General features: G+C 36.3%; 1 protein-coding gene across 6 annotated transcripts in view; it reads right to left on the minus strand.

Moving 5' to 3' along the window:
• Nucleotides 1-2,415: 2,415 nt before the first annotated feature.
• GPCPD1 (glycerophosphocholine phosphodiesterase 1) overlaps nt 2,416-20,082 on the minus strand; it is a 57,269-nt gene continuing 39,602 nt past the window's right edge. For all 6 annotated transcript variants that reach the window (XM_081288677.1, XM_081288674.1, XM_081288673.1 and 3 more), the window contains 5 exons: nt 16,330-16,395; nt 13,687-13,823; nt 13,136-13,271; nt 12,599-12,759; nt 2,416-5,763 (listed from right to left, as the gene is read on the minus strand). In XM_081288677.1, coding sequence (XP_081144803.1) covers nt 5,586-5,763; nt 12,599-12,759; nt 13,136-13,271; nt 13,687-13,823; nt 16,330-16,395 — 678 coding nt within the window. In that variant the 3' untranslated portion in view covers nt 2,416-5,585. The remainder of the gene's footprint in view (nt 5,764-12,598; nt 12,760-13,135; nt 13,272-13,686; nt 13,824-16,329; nt 16,396-20,082) is intronic.

Consider the following 20,082-nt stretch of genomic DNA (forward strand, 5'->3'; position numbering starts at 1 on the left):
ATTTAAAAAAAGACTTTGAACTATTTTTTTAAAAAGGAAAGGAATGAAATAAAATTGGATGAACATAAAGAAGAATCAATTAGAAAATTTGGCAAAAATGTATGGCTCAATTAGTGTCTAAAATAAACAGTAAACAGTATACTAGCAAATTGGAACAGAGGAAATTACCTCAAATGCAACACACAATACACACACTTATCCCTCCTTTCAACTGAGATGTCTAATAGGCAACTCAAATCTTATCACATTTTTACTAAAACAGAAGAGTTTGCACAGCTTCCATTCCCATGATAATCAGGAAAAACAAAACAAAACAAAACAAGGATGCCTGTGATTGCTACTAGCTAATGAAATAATTTTTTAAATTAGAAACAAGGGGCTGGGCTGTGGCTCAGCAGTAACACACTTGCTTGGCACATGTGAAGCACTGGGTTCGATTCTCAGCACCACATATAAAAATAAATAAAGGTCTATCAAAAACTAAAAATGTATTTTTAAAAATGGAAACAAATGCATTCAGCAATGTAGCTAGAGCTATGACCAATTAACAAAAACTTACTGCTTGTAACTGAAGTATTTGAGGAAATGTAAAACAAAATTTTAAAAACCTATTGAGTATTATTTTAAATTCTAAGAATAGGAGGGCACAGTGGAACACACCTGCAATGCCAGCAATTCTTGCGAGGTTATAGCAGCAGCTCAGTAAGTTTAAGGTCAGCCTGAGTGACTACCTGTCTGGGGGGGAAAAATCTAGGGATATTGCTCAGATAAACCACTGAGTTCAATCCTCAGTACCAAAAACTTAAAAATCTAAAAATGAACTTTAAAAAGCAAACAACATCTAAACAAAAACTCATTTTACTGGAAAACATTTTGAATAAATCAGACATACGGTGTTCTGAATAGAACATCATATTTTTAAACAATCTATCCCTCATATTTTCAACATAGCCAATCAATCCAAGCAGACCAAAATCCCATGGGGACTTAGACTTTTCTGTCTTTTGACAAGCTGATTCTCAAGTTATCAAAGATATGTTATGAAATTTAAAAAAAAAATCTGGGCAACTTCCCTATCACATATCATAATACAAGGCACATTAAGAATATGGATTCACTAGGAGAAAAATCAGAGAGGAGTCCAGGTGCCACAGCACAGGGGAAGGGGCGGGATGGGAGCAGAGTGATGAAAACAGGGAAGGATAAAGGGCCTCGCTGAAGTGCAGTAAGCAAGAGATGACCGCTCATTCTAAGTGGAGGTGGGGACAGGGCTGGATAGGTGAATTTGGAACTTGGGGGAGAGGTCTGGGTTGCAGAGAGACATTTGAAATCATCAGATACTGCTGAACTTTTGCTAAGCCTTTATTACTTTCCTCCTTTGAAATTATGTCATTTGGATTTTCAAATTAGTCTTAGAAGTTCACCTACCCACATTTCTGTTTTCCATTTGAGGAAATGGATAGAAGTATATTGGATAAATATAATAGAGGACTAGACAGAATAATTAAAGTACTTCTTCTATTATTCCTGAACTATTTTCCTCATTATTTTTAAACACTTCCCCTTCATGTCACTTTCCTTCTTTATTAACAAGCTTATTTTCTCCTACACATACACCAAGACTCTATCTGGTATTCACAGTATCTTCTCTACTGTCAAAATGGCTCCTTCATTCCTCAAAAAACACTACAACTACACCCTGGCCATAGTTACTCAAACTGCTTTCACAACTGTCCAGATCACCACCTTGTTCTGTAAGAGCGAGAGCTCATGAAGTCTTTGTTCCAACCCATGATTCCCTCTCCATTACTTCCAACACACATTTGGTATGGCAGTCTTAATAAGCTCTCTTGCATTTAAGCATCTCAAATCTGTTTCTCTAACTGTATAAGCCCACTAAGAGGTTATATTTGAATGCATTTCCAATGATGAATGCAAAAATAATAGTTTTTTTCTAATATAAATAACTAACTTTCCACCCCCAAAATACATAACCCCAGGAGTAAATCAATTATACAAGTCTAAATTAACAAGACTCCATTATCAACCTAGAGAATCAAACCAGTAATATTGTGGAAGACACAAATCAGTCACAGCTACAGAGAAATCACCAAGACAGAAAACCTGTTCCATAGGTTACACAAGTTCTAACCAAAGCAACTTCTTATGTCCCACTTAAATCAATGAAATAATAAGGATTCTGGTAATTCTCCTCATTCAGAGTGAAGCAGAAATTGGGTAGGGTAACATGTCAAATACTTGACTCCAAGCAACTGGGGCAGAGGAAAAACTAGAGATGTAAATATATAAACACATGCACACACAAACATGTGAGCAGACAGACTCCAGACAATAGTCAAGCACGCCTCACAAAACTATGTTTACTGTGAAACCACCAGAGTTAGGAAAAGAGGATTGTTGCCACCACTGTTTATTTATCTAGTTCATAACTAAGCATAGTAGTGCCTGCCCTTATGGGGCTTACAATCTTACTAGAAAGTACACAAGAGAGCTGGACTGTAAAAAAGTTCATGCCAAGTGCCACAAGACTTCAGAAGGCAGCGTAGTTTAAGAATGCAGGATTAAAAGTCATGAAATCCAGGTTCTAGTTCCAACATTGTAAATCAGATAACCTCTCTGGTATTATTAACCCAGCAGAAAAACGTAGTAGTGAGATTTAGAGGCTGTCTGCACTTGTTTCCATCAGGATTCGGATCAAAAGCTGAGGCAAGTTTTATGGAGGAGGTGGCTCCCAAGCGGGATACTGATGAAAGGCAGAGAAGGCATTTCAGACAAGGAAAGTGGCACTGAGGTAGGCGGAAGTGTGGCTTTGGAGGGGAGAAGAGACAAGTGTCACACAAAAATGGAAAGAAGTACACGGCAGCAGGAAGCCAGCTGCTGTAGCCCTCAGACACTACCCACTTTGAAGTGAACCGTGGGCCTCACATTCAGCAGTTACAGAACACAATCCCAGAGAGGAGAAAATACCAGAGAACAATGGCGGCATTTTATCAAACATTTCACTCTACTTCCAGAAAGTATAAAATAATTTAACATTAACTCTACATTTCAAAATTGATATCAATAAGCTGTCCCAATTGTCAAAATGTAGACCAATTCAAAATTTACATTCATATTAAATATAACTATGTCTCTTAATTTAAAAGGACATTTGATACAAATTGTATTAACCCAGTAATTCCAACATTTTTTTTTATCTACTAAGTTCCATGTACTATGGAAATAAAAATAATTAGTAATAAAGAACCTTGCCCTTGAAGAGGCTGCTGCCTGGTAGGTCATCAAACATCAACTACGTCTACCTAGAATGTAGTGTGAGGCACAGCATGATGAACATGAGAACGTAATATCATCTGTTGAAAAATTGGATTCCTTCCTCTGATGGGGTTTGGCAAGGGCACAGAAGGGAAAAGTGGTTGGCACAAATAGAAATGAGTGTATCAGGGAGAACGTGCCTGGGAAGAACAGGACTTCTGGGCAGAGGGCAGATGGGCACAGATTGGGTAATGTGGGGTCATGGTATGTGCAGGTTCTAGCCCAAGTACTACATGGCTGGAGCACAGTTTAAGCATTAACAGGGGGTGACACAGAGGCCTGGATTCAGCCCTAAAAACATTTGTTTTAACCCTCTACTCTCACTGGTTTGTAAGTCAGGAAGAAATAGAAAATTAAATGAGTGGCTAGGAAATAAGTAAAGTGTATCATAAGTAGTTACTATAAGCTCCTCTCAGCAAATTAAATTGTTTGGCAACACATACTCCCCTCTCCTTTCCTGATCTCTTTTCTGCCCACCCCCATGATGATCTGCTTCCCCTCTGTTCCCAAGTCATCATAGTGGAAATGGAAGTAAAGAGGCCCAGGAAGAGCAATAGGATGGAAACAGAAACACACATACATGGCCATCAGGTTCTATTAGGGAATGGTCACTGCATTGTACAAAGGTTTGTAGGTAAAGTACACTAATTCCTTCAGTTTTCTAAAAGTGTCCAATTCACAACAAAATATTAAAAATACCATTCCATGTGGGAAATGTATATAGAATCCTTATAGACTATTTTTCACTAAATATCAATGTCAAAATACCATAGGATTTCCAACCCTATCTTTACACAACTAAGATCTAACCAAAAGTGCATTGCTTAGTTTAAAAAATAAAAAGATGATGTGTAATTTCCAAGTTCTAGGTTTTCAGACACTACCAAAATTATGTCAATGTATGAATAAACTGCCTTGTGAAAAACACATAGTAAAAGGTAGATGAAATTAGCCATCTCTTTAGGGTAAACACTAAATATCAATTTCTCATAATAACATTATAAAACCATTCTAAAAAAGTAATAACTTCTTGAAATTCCATTTTATAATGAAGAAAATAAATCTGTCATTTTATTTAACATTCATTCTTAAGTTACAGATGTCAATACAATCTGCTTCTAATGAAAGCAACCTTAGTATAATCTTAAAAACATGCATATACACTCAGTAAGATCTTCCACATTTCTAAATAAATTACATGCATGATATATATTAACCAATAAAGAAAACCAATGTAAGAATCCAGGACATTTATTTTTCTGCATGGACATTTAACTACTGTACAATATGCACACAAAACAAACCCACAAAGCAACAGTATGAAATAGGTAGTGAGAGACTCTTAAAATAAGCATACTTTAAATGCCTTAGCTTTTTTTTTGTTGTTGTTTTTTGTTTTAGGCAACAAAATATTTTCAGTCCTTGACATCTTCTCACACTTACCTAGCACCACAGATGCAAGGACTGAATAGTAAACATGTATAATTTCATGCTCAAAACCTAAAGCATGCACTGAATCAAATTTATATATTGTGATCTACTCTACTACATACGTAACACATACTTCTAATATTTTATACATTAAATTACCCTGCAGCATTTTGAAATTTTAACATTTATGCAAAACAACTTTTGAAAGATGAAATGAGTTTCAAGGCTCACCTCCAGGCTGGTTTGGTTAAGTGAGGGAAATGGCAGCAGCCTCAAGGTTCATACTGAATGAAAATGGTGTATGTGTATGTCAATCCATGTAAAAAATACCTATGTACACAGATGGCACAAACATTTGTGCAGTTGGAATCACCAGTGCAAATGCATGCATTTGAGGTACTTATTTGTTCCATGGTCAGGTATAATTATGCGTAGTCACTTTCCTCAAGTGCTAAAGATTTCAGACCTGATCAAATGAAAAGCTCTAAGAGTAAATATGAAATATTTATATAGTTAATTTCAAAGTGCTATGCTTTTAATGAAGATTTGTTTAACATTATAGGCTTAAATATTTAGTTTAAAAATATTTACCAAACAATAAATTTTCTCCTTGTCTAGAGACTGACTGGAAATTATACCTGGCCAAGTGACTTAAATAGCATATTTGAAATTTTTGCAAGAACTGTAGTGAAAGAGTGAAATACTTCATTATTGCTTCATTAGACTGAGAAACCCAAAAGGCATAAACAATGCTCAATGATGAAAACTGATTATCCAGAACAGTGGTGCATGCCCCAAAATGGCCTATGCAATAAAAACTAAGCATTCTCCACATTATCAATGCCATTGATATCAGTCTCCCCACACAAAGAGGAGGGAACAAAGTGGCTAACGGTGGGACACAAACAGCTCTTAAGCTCTGGCAATTCCTGCTTCAGGCGTTCCAACTGCTCCACTTGGAATATATTTGGTTGTTCAGGCATCCAATCATATATCCTATGGTGAAACAAACACAGAATACATAAAATAGTGTAATTTTATGGCTTATTTAAGAACTGCCTGACTTAACATTGTCATGAGAATTCATTTACAAAATGTCTGGAACATCCATATTACTGAGTTTTTCTTTTGTTCTTATTTTTAAAGACAAAAGCATCAGATCCATTTAAAATTTTTCTTCTTCCTAGTCTAGTAACCCTGAACACCAGCACTGCTTTTTCATATCCCTGATACAAAAGAGCTGATTATAAAGCAATTGAATTGGAAATGTATAGATTACTAGTGACTTTTGAAAGTATCTGCTACTCAAGTGATTCAACTGGCAATGCCTTAATTTCAAAATGGAAATGTTTGGAGAGCTAGAATTCATAGCCTGTTCTGACTTCAAAGTCACTGAAGATCGAAGTAACAAAAAACTGCCCAGTGTGGGAACTACCCTAACTCTGTGTAGTACAGAGCCCAGAAAGAGTCTCCCATGACTCATAGGAGCACTGGCATCACCCATCAGCAGAGAAAGGATAGGATGGCCTCTCACACCACACTTGAAAGCCAAGTAACTGTACAGGGAAATGTGAGAATCAACATCACAATTGGTAAGAAGTTATTAAACAAGATTTAAAAACAACATCTTTAAATATCTGATTCTAGTACAACAGATTTTGTTAATTAGACATGTGAGGGAATGAAAAGTGACCTCTGGGTCAAGGTATGAGACAGAAAGAACAGAACCATCTAACTTTACTCCCTTCCTATGTTCTGTTAAAAATAAAGGGAATTTCTGGGCTGAGGATATAGCTTAGTTGGTACAATGCTTTTCTCACATGCACAAGTCCCTGGGTTCAATCCTCAGCACCACAAACATAAATATATAAAATTAAAAATAATGAATTTTTTTTTTAAAAAGTGCATGATTATGTCAGATACAGTGGTGCACACTTCAGCTACTGGGAAGGCCGAGGCAGAAGGATCACAAGTTCAAGTTCAGCCTGGATAATTTAGTGAAACCCTATCTCAAAATATAAAGGGTGAGGGTATGGCAGGTATGGCTCAGTGGTAGAGCACTGAGTTCATTCCATGGAAACACACACACACACACACACACACACACACACACTCCATGAGTATGAGAAAAACTCAAAGAGACAGAGCAATAAAACTGAAGGTTAAAAAAACCAGATGGATGAGTAACAATTAGAAGTTTCTCTGTACAACCTAAAAAGACCAATTCACAAACCAGTAGTAGGAAAAACAAAAAGGCTAGGCTAAAAGCAGCAAATTCCTCTTAAACTGAAATGAAAGGGAAGGGAGCAAAAAAAGAAAACAAGAGGTGAAGACGGAGTAGCAATAAGCATTTTCTTCCTCTACTCCCAGCTGCTGAGGCTGTGCCTCCTTCACACTAGACTCAGAATTTAACTGGATGTCTCTTAGAATAGAAGATAATTGGGGCTGGGGATACAGCTCAGTTGGTAGACTGCTGGCCTCACATGCACAAGACCCTGGGTTCAATCCCCAGCAACACACACACACACACACACACACACACACACACACAAAGGAATATAATCAGATAAGGTGGGGGTTTGAGCATTTTATAAAACCACCACCACAGCCACAGCACCAGTGGAATTTGGAGACAGCATATTACAAATACTAAAACCAGATACATCCTCCCTCCCCCACCTGTCTTCCCTCATTTAATTCCTGGCAGCCAGTGTTGGATGCCCCAGGAATAATATACAGATTGTTCTTATGAGGAATTTGATCAGTCAAAAAGTAAAGTTCTTGCCAAGCATGGTGGCATATATCTCCCAGCAATTCAGAAGGCTGACGCAGGAAGATTTCAAGACTTGCTAAGTCTTTCAACTTAGCAAGACCCTGTCTCCATGGTAGAGTGTGACAGAGTTCAATTCCTAGGACTGGGGCAGTGTGTGTGTGTGTGGGGGGGGGGGGGATAAAGTTCTAAATCTACTGACATCACCCCACAGTAAAGACCAGGTCAGCAACCCCATTCATACCTCCAGAATGTCCAATAAGCTTTGCAAGTCCCAACCGTACCATGGAAGGAAACCTTGGATTTCCAAACAGTTTAGAAAGCTTTTAAGATGAAAGAACATGACTGGGGATATAGCTCAGTGGTAGAATCCTTGCCTGACATGTATGAGAACTTGGGTTCCATCTTTAGCACCAGGGGGATTAAAATTCTTATGGAAAATTTTCAGGATGGCACTTGTGCCCACAGAGGTCAACCAATTTTGTAGTGGAGCTATCCCAGTAAAGAGAAAGGCATATTAAGGATACCATTCCAAGAGAGCCACTGCCACTCCAGCAGCCCTGTAACCTAAGGACATGTGTCCTAGGAAGCATGAACCAGTCTTACTTAAATACAGTACATCTGCACCATGTACTGATGCAGTTTCTACAATACCTGACAGGATTAGAATGCTTGGCCCTACTCCTGAGAACTGATGGTAGGCTACAATGCAGCAGGAAATACAGAACAGCCCACTCCAGGCTGTTCCTGTTGTACTTCCAAAAGTTCTTGTTGTACTTCCAATGCCTGACCCACAGGCAGATGCCTGATGGTGCTGGGCTAGAGACCTAGTGGGTCACAAAACCAGTTTAGAAGTTAACATTTGCATTTAACAAGTACATACTCATGAATATGAAATATTCAAGGCACATTTCTTTAATTTTGTTTATATAGATAAACATATGTAAATATACATATCTATGTGTGTCATGGATTGCAATGCAAAATAGACTGGGGGGTCAAAAAGTTCTGAAAGATATTGTCCTAGGGCTGGGGTTGTGGCTCAGCAAGTAGAGTGCTCGCCTCGCCATGTGTGAGACCCAGGTTCAATCCTCAGCACCACATAAAAATAAATAAAAAAGATACTGTCCTAGAGAAACCTAATACAGGGGCTGGGGTTGTGGCTCAGCGGTAGAGTACTTGCCTAGCACATGCAAGGCCCTGGGTTCAATCCTCAGCACCACATAAAAATAAATAAATAAAATATTGTGTCTATCTACAACTAAGAAATAAATATTAAAAAAAAAAAAAAAGAAACCTTATACATATATTCCAGGAAACCTGGTTAGTAATGTTCACAGCAAGGACCAGGAATGTAGCTCAGTGGTAAAGCACTTGCCTAACATGAATATGTGAGGCCCTAGTTCAATCTCCAATACTTCAAAAATGATGATGATGATGGTGATGATAAATAAATAGTTCACAGCAACACTGTGCATGATAAAAGTTGGAAACAACATAAATGCTCTTAAAAAGCAGAACGGAATGTTATACAGCCATAAAAATGAATAATAGCTATTTTCCAAATAAAGTATGAAGTTTAAAATTATGTAAAACTCAATGGCTAATTATTTAAAGAAAGAAGATTAAATTTTTAAGAGAAAAATCAGGCTAGGGTTGTCAGACTCAGTGGTAAGAGTGCTTGCCTAGCATGCATGAAGCACTGGGTTCAATTCCCAGCACCATATAAAAAAAAAAAATTAAACAAAAATAAAGGTATTGGGAACATCAACAACTAAAAATGTTAAAGAAAAAATAATTTTGTAAGTGGTTATGTATGAAGGAGAAAGAAAGGGACTGTAAAATTATAATGGTATTTATTTTAAACACAGGTATCTGCTGTATTGTTACTGTATTGTGTTCTATTTTAATCATCTAAACTGATAAATAGCCATTTAATAAAACTGGAGGGCTGGGCTGGGGATGTGGCTCAGGCAGTAGCGCGCTTGCCTGGCATGCGTGAGGCCCGGGTTCAATCCTCAGCACCACGTACAAACGAAGATGTTGTGTCTGCCGAAAAACTAAAAAATGAATGTTAAAAGTTCTCTCTCTCCTTCTCTCTCTCTCTCTCTTTAAAAAAAAAAAAAAAAAGATTGTAAAAAAAAATTTTGGAGGGCTGGGAACTCAGTGGATCGCTCAGTGGTTAAGCACTTGCCTAGCATGCATCAGGCCCTGTGTTTAAGACCCATCATCTAAAAAAAAAAAAGAGGGCAATTCTATCAGACCAGTACTATCTTTGATCTCAAAACTAGACAACCCATTTGAGTAAGGTAAATTAAAGGTCATCTCACTAATTATCAAAAATGTAAAACTCTCAAACAAAATATTAGAAAATCAAATGCAGTTTATATATCACAAAAATATGATTAAACATGAAATCTGTGTTTGAAGAGTAAATCTGCCTTTGAAGAGTAAAATAGTTTTTTAATAATCTAAAACACCCACTCTTACCACGCCAATCCTAAACAGCTCCAAATCAGTAAACATTAAAAAACTGTCTTCATGTCTAAATTTGATAATGTAACTATAAGAGCAATAAACATATTAATTAGAAACAGTGAGGTAAGGGCTTGGGATATAACTCAGTGCCTGCCTTGCATGCACAAGGTCCTTAGTTCGATCCCCAGCACCAGAGAGAGAGAGAGAGAGAGAGAGAGAAATGGGGGGTCTCCTAAAAATAAATAAATAAGGAGACAGGGACATGGCCAGGGACAGTGAAAGGAATTGGAACAAAGGACTGAGGCTTTTTTATTTTAAGCCTTACAAAACTATTTGAATTTTTAAATCATAATACATGAAGTTCTTTGGTTACATTAGAAAGAAAATCCAGAGTTAACATAATCTAATTTATCTCTTATCAGACTCTAAGAAGAGGTTGGTGCCATTCTGTCTCTCCACACTTTCAGAGTCCTACCCTGATTTATGTTCTTGCCTCTACCTAAAATGTCTATCTTATCTATCCTCAACTAACTTCTAACTTAATTCTTCTTTTAAGACTCCAAGCCAGGAAGAACTTCCTTTAGTGCCTCCTGTTTTCCATTATATGTGAACATTTGATGCCAATAACCAAGGCCCATGAGATGAAGGAGCTGCCTAAAAATTTATAAATCCATACATCTTATAAAGCCATACATCCATAATCTCAGAGTACACTGTTCTTGCCTGAAAATATTTGCAATCACTCCTTCCTCCACATATGCACACATCTATGTGTGTACACATATATGAAATCTTCAAAGATTTGATCAAGCTAGCACTTCCTTCAAATTGTTCATTTAAAATTTTAATTTTCATCTAATTAGCTGGACATTATTTTTAAGTTACAGAACACACTATTTTATGCAAAATTAAACCAAATATTAACAAGGAAGGGAGGATCTTGGCTATAATTTAAAAACCAGACTAATTCAGACAAAATAGTGGGGGGGAAAGCTTTATTAAGAAAGTGATATAAATTTATAGGACAAATAATAATACGAACTAAATTCAAGGAAAGGCAGGTCCACTCAGGATTTTAAGTAAATTACTTCCTCTTTACATGCCTACAATTATATTACCACCTTAATAACATCCTTTCTAATCCCAAACTTCTTTACATTAAAGAAATCTGTCTCAAGATAGTGTCAGTCAGGGGGCAGGGGATGTGGCTCAAGCGGTAGCGCGCTCGCCTGGCATGCATGCGGCCCGGGTTCGATCCTCAGCACCACATACAAACAAAGATGTTGTGTCCGCCGAGAACTAAAAAATAAATATTGGAATTCTCTCTCTCTCTCTCTCTCTCTCTCTCTCTCTAAAAAAAAAAAAAAAACAAAAAAACAAAAAAACAAAAAAAACCCAGAAAAAAAAAAAGATAGTGTCAGTCAGGAAGCCAGGAAGCCGACTTAAAAAAATATATTAAAAAAGACTAGTACAATAAATATGAGTTCCTACTGTGTTACAAACATCCAGCCTGTGGAGGCAATAAATAAAACAGGGAAAAGCTTTGCCCTCGTGGAGTTTATGTTCTTGTTTGTGTGCATCAGAAAGTGGGGAAGAGTTGGGGAGAAAGCGGTCAGGAAGAAAAATAGCCAAGTACCATGATATGCATATGTGGTATGTCAGATGGTGAGAAAAGACATGGAGAAAAGTTAGGAAACACACAGTAAACAGGTTGGAATCTTTCTCTGAAAAGAGAAACAGCAAATGGGGGAAGTTGTGGAAGAAAAGGTCAGAAATGGAATGAGGAATGAAAGGTGGTACAGGGAAAGAAGGTGGGGGTCAGCTCACACAAGGCCCTTACTAAGGACTATGGCTTTTCCTTTTAGGTGGCACAGAAAACCATGTTAGCAGCAAAATGATCTGACATAGGTTTTAAAAGCCTCCCACTGGCTGCAGTGTGAGAATAGACAAATGTGGAGGACAAAACAATACCGGGGTGCAGGCTACTTCAGTGATGTGCACACTGAGATGAGTTGATTCAGCTGAGTGACAACAGTAAACATGGTGGGACAGACTCAGGATATGTCTTATTAAAGTCAGAGTCAACAAGATCTTCTGTCTCACTGGATCTGGGATATGAGGAACTGGAACAACCACACTTTTCATTTATGTTGAAATCAGGAAGATGAAAGGAGGAATGGGTATTGGTTCCTGGACATAAATGTTTAGAGATCAGGGAAACGGTCTGAGTTGGACACATACAATGTTAGAAATATATGACGATATGAAAAGACACAGAGTATGATGAGACCACTGAGAAAGCTGTATAGACAGAAAACAGGTGGCAGACAGTAACCATTAACCCCTAAAATGATTTAGTACATCTGGGTTAGGACCTACTCATTTGCATTTTTAGCAAGCTTCTCAACTGACTGATACACTTCAAAGTTTGAAAAAACTCACTGACAGACAAATGTCAAGATAAACCTCAGGCCAAACTACAGAATTTTAACTTAACTAAGTTTAATTTTATTTATAATTTTATAAGATGAAAGCTACACTTTTCCTAACATTTCGTGGAAATTTTTTATGAAACCCAAATACCTATCATAAATTAGACCATGAACTCCAAATTCCTTCAATTTCCTTCTGTTTTCAGGGTCATTGGTATCATCACCCCAGCAGAATATGACTAGTCCCTTAGCTTTTGCCTCTTGGATATAGGACGGATTTCTGAGCAGGTCTTCAGTATGTGCGTTAATCCCCTAAAAGAAGAAAAGTTAGTTGTTCATGAAAAAGTAATATGTTTACTATGAATGTTAAATACTTATAGAATATATGGGTCAATGCTTTCTAGAGTGAAGAGGCAAGGAAAGAAAATGTTAGATTTTTTTTCTTCTAATTTCCCTTATTCTTTTCAATATATAATGCAGTTAAAACAGAGTGCTAATATATGTAAGTGATTTGTAAACATACATGTTGACTGTATGGCTATCCTCAATTCTAAATAGAGCTACTTGCTTATGATACATCAGTCAAATCTTTAACCATTAGGTAGATAAACATGAAACCTTATTTATTTACTACCACTGTAAGATACAAAACAATAGAAGCAAAACAGTGGAAGTTCAAACAACTTACCAGAAGATTTTCAAACTGTGCAAAGCTCATTGCAATGGGGGTTGTCCGAGATCTGAGATCCATAAGTTCAGGGTAAATGTCAGATTTTCCTTGAGTCAAAAATAATATGGGATACTTGTTCTGCTTCTGCCGAACCCTAAAAAGGACAAAACAATACTGTGAGGCGATAACTATAATATTGATTTGAAATTTTAGAAATTATTAAAAACATGAAGAAATTGAAACAAAATAAAAACAGTCGAACTACTCAGATATATAACCACCATTAACTCAAGAAAAATATAAAATACTCTCAGGCATGAGCAATGAGAAAGCCCAGGAAGGTTTACATAAGTTAAGAAGGGCATGACACACAAGTATATGAAGCCCACAGTGTGTGAGGCTCTAGGATTTCACAGGAAACCATCAGAAAGCCATCATGAAAACACAGGGAACTTGACTGAGGCCAAATCAAGGGAAAGCCGAACAACTTCCCAACCTCCAACCACCATCTGTACTGAGTACTAACTACAATCTAAGAGGACAGAAGGAAAATATTGAATATTACTTACATTGTACAAATATCTGCATCAAATGAAGAAAAGACTATTCTCCTCTTTCCAGAGTTTTCTAAAACAGTTTTTAAAATTATATCCAAAAACATATTCATGTCAAAATATGTTGATAAGTTACCATCCCACATTCCATCCTATGTAGGGGGGGGAAAAAAGCCATTGCACACCTTAGAATCAGAATGAAAAAAAAAAGACAGCATCTAATTCATACTTTTCAAAAATTGCTTAATACACTTTATTATGTTCATTTAAAACATACCACAGAATATTATGGAATACATAAAGATAGTACAAAGATTACTAAATTGAAATAAGTTATCATATCAATCATGTCACACAGTTGCCCTTCTTCCTCTATTTTTGGAGTTAGGGATTAAACCAAGGGCCTTGAACACACATGCTACCTACCAGCCTACCACACCCTATACACCCTATACTCTTCCCTTTTGTGGCAAGAGCAGCCCAAATCTACTTATTTTGCATACATACAATATCATTACATATAGCCCTCATGTTGTGCATGAGCACTCTAGACTTGTTATTTTTATCCTTTGACTTATATCTCCCCATTGCCTCCTCCTCCTCCTCCTCTCCCCAACCCTGTAACCACTGTTTTTTCTCTTCATGTATGTGAATTTTAAGTTGTTTTCAGATCCCACATATAAATAAGATCGTACAATATTTGTGTGTGTCTGGCTTGTTTCATTTAATATATAATGTCCTCCAGGCTCAACTATTTTGTGGCAAATGTGAAGAGCTCATTCTTTTCTAGGGCTGAATAATAAATATTCCAACTTATAAATGGACCATTATCCAATTGTCCATCAAAGGTCACTTAGGTTGTTTCTATACCTTGGCTATCATGAATAATACTATAATGAATAAATAATGCTATAATGAATAAAGGTATCCCTAAGGTAATGATTTAATTTCCTTTGAATTTGTGCCCAGAAAAGGGACTGCTGGATCATATGGTACTTCTGTTTCTAATTTCTTTAGAAACCCCAATATGGCTGCACTAATCTACATTTCCACCAACAGTGTATAAGAGTTCTCTTCTAAGCATGATCTCACCAATATTTATCTTTTGACTTTTTGATAACACCGCCCTAACAGGTATGGAGTGTTATCTCTTAATGCTTTTAACCAACCCTGATTTCACAGATGAGGAAGTCAAAGACCTGAAAAGATAAAGTAACCTAAGACTACAGTTATTCAGTGATGGCAATGCAATCATAATTCAGGTATAGACACTCATATAAAAAGTCACTATCATTAATAGGCTTCACTTTAATGTTAAAAGATAAAATCCTAAAAAATTATAATCTACTGATTTAAAATATTATATAATCTTCATAAAAACTGTTTCATTTGCTAAATGAGAACCTATTAATTTTACCAAAAACAACAAACATCAAAATAACCTTATACATTATAAACAATCCTTTATTTAAAAAAATAACATTTGTGATTCTTCTTCTTTGGGTCTCAGACATTATCAACTATCCTTTAAAAATAGTTAAATAATTCAGGGGCAGGGGCAGGGCAAGGGGAGGTTCACTGGGTTGAACAGGGTGGAGTGGGAAGAAGGGAGGGAGACTGGAATAGGAAAGTCAATAGAATGAACCAAATATAACTTTCCTATATTCACAGATGAATGCAAGACCAGCATTTACTATGTGAACCAGGACCATCATAGCCTGTCTTAACAGCCATGATTAGCTAGGCACAGTGGTGCATGCCTATAATCCCAGTGACTGGGGAAGCTGAGACAGGAGGAGTTCAAAGCCAGCCTAAGCAACTTAGTGAGGGCCAAGCAACTCATTGAGACCTGTCTCTAATAAAACATAAAAAAGGAATGGGGATGTGGCTTGTTGGTGGTTAAGTGCTCCTGGGTTCAATCCCTGGTACCATAAATAAACAGACAGACAGACAGACAGACATGATTTGAAGAGTCACAGAATATTCTGACCAAAACAAAATACAGGACATCAATCAGTCCAACTGACCAATTATGATACCTAAATAAACTACTTTCAATACCTGTCCTCAATCTAGCTCTCTCACCATGATTCTCATGTTTTCTTCAACTAGAACATACGTTCCAAGAATACAGAACCTTATTAAAGTTCACTGCTTATCCACTGTATTCAGAAAATGCCTAGACTGTAGCAGCTTTCTATTAAATATTTACTGAAAAAAAAAAAGAAATGATTAAATTTGGAAACAATTTAAAGCATAGATGAAGAAATTTCTTTTCCTGGTAACTATTACTAACTACTGCTCCTCAACAGAAAACTGCTCAGAAAATTATTTAAAATAAATATTTAGATGAAGAATTAGAAAGTATAAATCAGAGATATTGTCTACTTTATAAATCTGTCTAGAACCCATTAATGTACAAACCAGGTGTATGTAAATCAAAACTTCTATTATAAATGCATCATTAATTTAAAAAGTACTCACATATTAGCTAAGTGTAACATAAGCTTTTGTAAAAAGATCTAACAAGTACTGTACTTTGATGGATAAAGTTGAAAAATTTCAGTTTAACTTAACTGCATTAAAACAAAAACCCAGAAACCAAAGAACTTTAAAAATGCAAAAGGGGGGACAGGGATTGCATAGAGAATTACTTACCCTTTGTTGGCAGATCCATTTAATTTCTATGTTAAACCCTACATCTTCTGGCAAAGACTCTAAAACCTGGAGTTTTGTTTTTGGTGAAACAGATGGTAGAATAAAAACAAACAGATAAAAAAATTATTATAAGAAGCAATCAATAAGAATACTTTACTAGTAAGGATAAAGTGTTTTATGTCTTCAGTAAAAACCACTATGTTTTCTCATTAAACTGACAAAATGGTTAGTGACCACTATATTAAATAAGACAAATTAGAACAGCAAAAGGAGCAATTTCAAGCAATAAGCGTAATAACTTATAACTACCACCAGAAAGATAGATCCTTAACCTAAAATCCTTTTCACCATTCTTTTTAGAACATTCCATGTGAGTTATAGACAACATCAAGAATTCAGGAAGACATCTTTTATGTATTCTAAATTATATTCAGGTACATTGATATACTAAGGTATGATTACATGAAAACCAATGATTTTTAGCTTGTTTTGGAAGCGATAATACTTAAAAAAAAAACATGCTGATAACCCAAAAAAGTTATCTCCAAATGAAACAATATACTAAAACTCATAAAGCAAAAGACTATATAAATGAACAAATAGTTATTCTATTTATTAAAAAACATCTGGGACTGGGGTTGTGGCTCAGTGGTAGAGTGCCTGTTTAGCATGCGTGAGGCACTGGGTTTGATTCTCAGCACCACATACAAATAAATAAAATAAAGGTCCATCAACAACTAAAAACAAAAATTTTAAAAAATCTGAATTATTTAGTCTTAAAACAAATGATAGGGCAACACACAAATATGCTTAGGGCAAAATGAATCAAAATACATTGTTTTTACTTTAACAGATTCAAAACTTCAGAGTGTCATTAACATGTATAAAATATATGATATTAAATTTTATAAAAGCAAATAAAAGCACACCAACAAAAAAAGTTAGTGTAAAGAGCACAGCTGGGGCAAGGGATATATAGCTCAGTTGGTAGAATGCTTGCCTTGCATGCACAAGGCCCTATGTTCAATCCCTAGCACCACAAAAAAAACCCCACTGCCTTCCCAGGTGTGGTGGCATATCCCTGTAATCCCAGTGGCTGGGAACAGGGGTGGGCAGGCTGAGGCAGGAGGATCTTGAGTTCAATTACAGCCTAAGCAAAAGGAAGGCATAAATAAGCAACTCATTGATGCTCTGTCACTAAATAAAATACAAAACAGTGTTACAGATGAGGCTCAGTGGATAAGGAAAGTGTGTTATAGTGTTAAGACTATAAAGCATAAAATTTGCAAAAAGATTGTCCTTATACTAAAATTATATTTGAGTTTGTTAAAATTTCTTTGTGATTACATAATGATAATGGCAAATCAAGTGTGTTAGATGCATCTGAGTGTCGTCACTTATTAGGCTAAATAAATGTTGTCAAACATTCAATACACAATTAAAATTTGTATATTTCTATAGGGTACACATACACAATGGAATACTACCCAGCCATAAAGAGGAATGGATGGAGCTAGAGACTATCGTGTTAGGTGAAGTAAACCAATTCCCAGAACCCAAGGCCACATATTCTCTCTGATATGCAGATGCTGATTCACAAGAGGGCATGGGGTGAGGCAGTGGAGTGAATTTGATAGAGGAGTGGGGAGAATTTGATAGAGGAGTGGGGAGAGGAGAGGGAAGATAAAAATGGGAAAGACAGTAGAATGAACTGGATAAACTCTCCTATATTCCTATGATGTGTAACTCCACACACTGTACAACCACAAAAGTGAGAAGTTAAACTCCATGTATGTAAGATGTCCAAATACATTATATTGTCATGTATAACATATAATTTTTAAAAATTTGCTTTTCTTTCTATTCAGTAATTCAAAAGGTTGGGAATCATGAGATTTCTGAGAACCAAATGACTTATGGGTTCTGTTGTGACAACATTTTTGCAGAATGAATAATACTTCTTTTGGGGGGGGGAGGTACCAGAGATGGGTACTCAACCACTAACCCATATCCTCAGACCCTATTTTCGTATTTTTCATTAGAGACAAGGTCTCACTGAATTGCCTAGAGCCTTGATATTGATGAGGCTGGCTTTGAACTTGAGATGCTATTGCCTCAGCCTCCAGAGCTGCTGGGATTATAGGTGTTCGCCACCATAGCTGGCCAATCAATACTTTGACTACTTTAATTATTTAGATTGTTTTATGAATGTCTTCTCAGGTAATACATACCTAAGTGTTTTAGCAAAATACCTCATTACTAGGTCCTTACTGTCACTCCTTTTCTAAATTATTTATCTTCATATTTTAGCAACCAGATAACATACTAGATTAAAAAAAATACCCCACTAACACTATAATGGAGTTTTATTCATCCATAAAGAAAAATGAAATTATGGCATTTGCAGAAAATGGGATGAAACTAGAGACCATCATGTTAAGCAGAGTAAGTCAAACTCAGATGGTTATGGTTCATGTGTCTTTTTCTCATATGTGGAAGCTAGAGAGAAAAAAGAAAAAACAAAAAAAAAGGTGGGATTGTATGTCCTAAAAATCAAAGGGAGATCAGTAGAGAAAGGGTCCAAAAGGCATGGAGGTGGGGAGGGAAGGGAAAAGTGCTAGGAAGGGATATTGGCTAAATTATACTGTTATATATAAATTATAGTGTTATATATTTACATATTGTTATATATAAATTATATTGTTATGCATGTACAAATATATAACCACAAATCCATTTAGCATGTACAACTATAATGCACCAATAAAAAATGTGGAGGAAAGAAGAGAATATGAAAATAAAGAGTCATCATAAACTGAAAAAAAAACTCCACTAATAAGCCCCCATGCCCAAAACATACATTTTTCACATCATAATACTCTATATTCACCTATTTTTGTTTAAGAAATCTACCACACCTGACATTACCAGGAAAAACAAAACAAAAACAAAGATAAGCCAGGCAAGATGGCACACACCTATAATCCCATCAGCTCAGGAGGATGATACAAGGGGATTGTGTGTATAAAGCCAGCCTCAGCAATTTAGCAAGGACCTAAAACACAGAACACCCTTTCAAAAATACAAAAATAAAGGGGGTGGGGGTGGGGCTGGAGATGTGACTCAGTGGTTAAGTGCCCCTGGGTTCAATCCCTGGTATCAAAAAAACAAAACAACAAAAAACACCACATAAGAGCAGGTATTAAGAGGCACAGTAGAGGGGCTGAGGATGTGGCTCAAGCGGTAAGGCGCTCGCCTGGCAAGCGTGCGGCCCGGGTTCGATCCTCAGCACCACATACAAAGATGTTGTGTCCGCCGAAAACTAAAAAATAAATATTAAAAAAAAAATACCTGCTGTGCTCACTTTAAAAAAAAAAAAAGAGGCACAGCAGAAACCAAGGGAGACCCATCATCTCTTTTGCACCCATGTGGGCTTTCCTGATTCTTTCAAAAAATTCCTGTATTAACTGCCTGGTTTTCAAAATTTTTCATCCTAATTTCTTTCTCAGTGAATTTTTGAAACCTATGCCTTATTTTAAGTAATGAGGGTACTCATTTTCTCTAGTACAGAATCTTATTTCTTTCCATAAAAACTATTGTTTGAAAACAATCGCTTTTTTAAACATTTCACCCTCTTCCAGCCCTTTTTTTGCCTTCTCCTTCCTCTATATACAGAAATATGTACATATGCTATTCTTACCAAATTAAGCCATTGAGGAAATTTTTATTTATTTGAGATAAGTTACTCTTAAA

This window comes from Spermophilus citellus, assembly GCF_964194105.1.
Source record: "Spermophilus citellus genome assembly, chromosome: 4".
In the NCBI taxonomy this organism is placed as follows: Eukaryota; Metazoa; Chordata; class Mammalia; order Rodentia; family Sciuridae; genus Spermophilus; species Spermophilus citellus.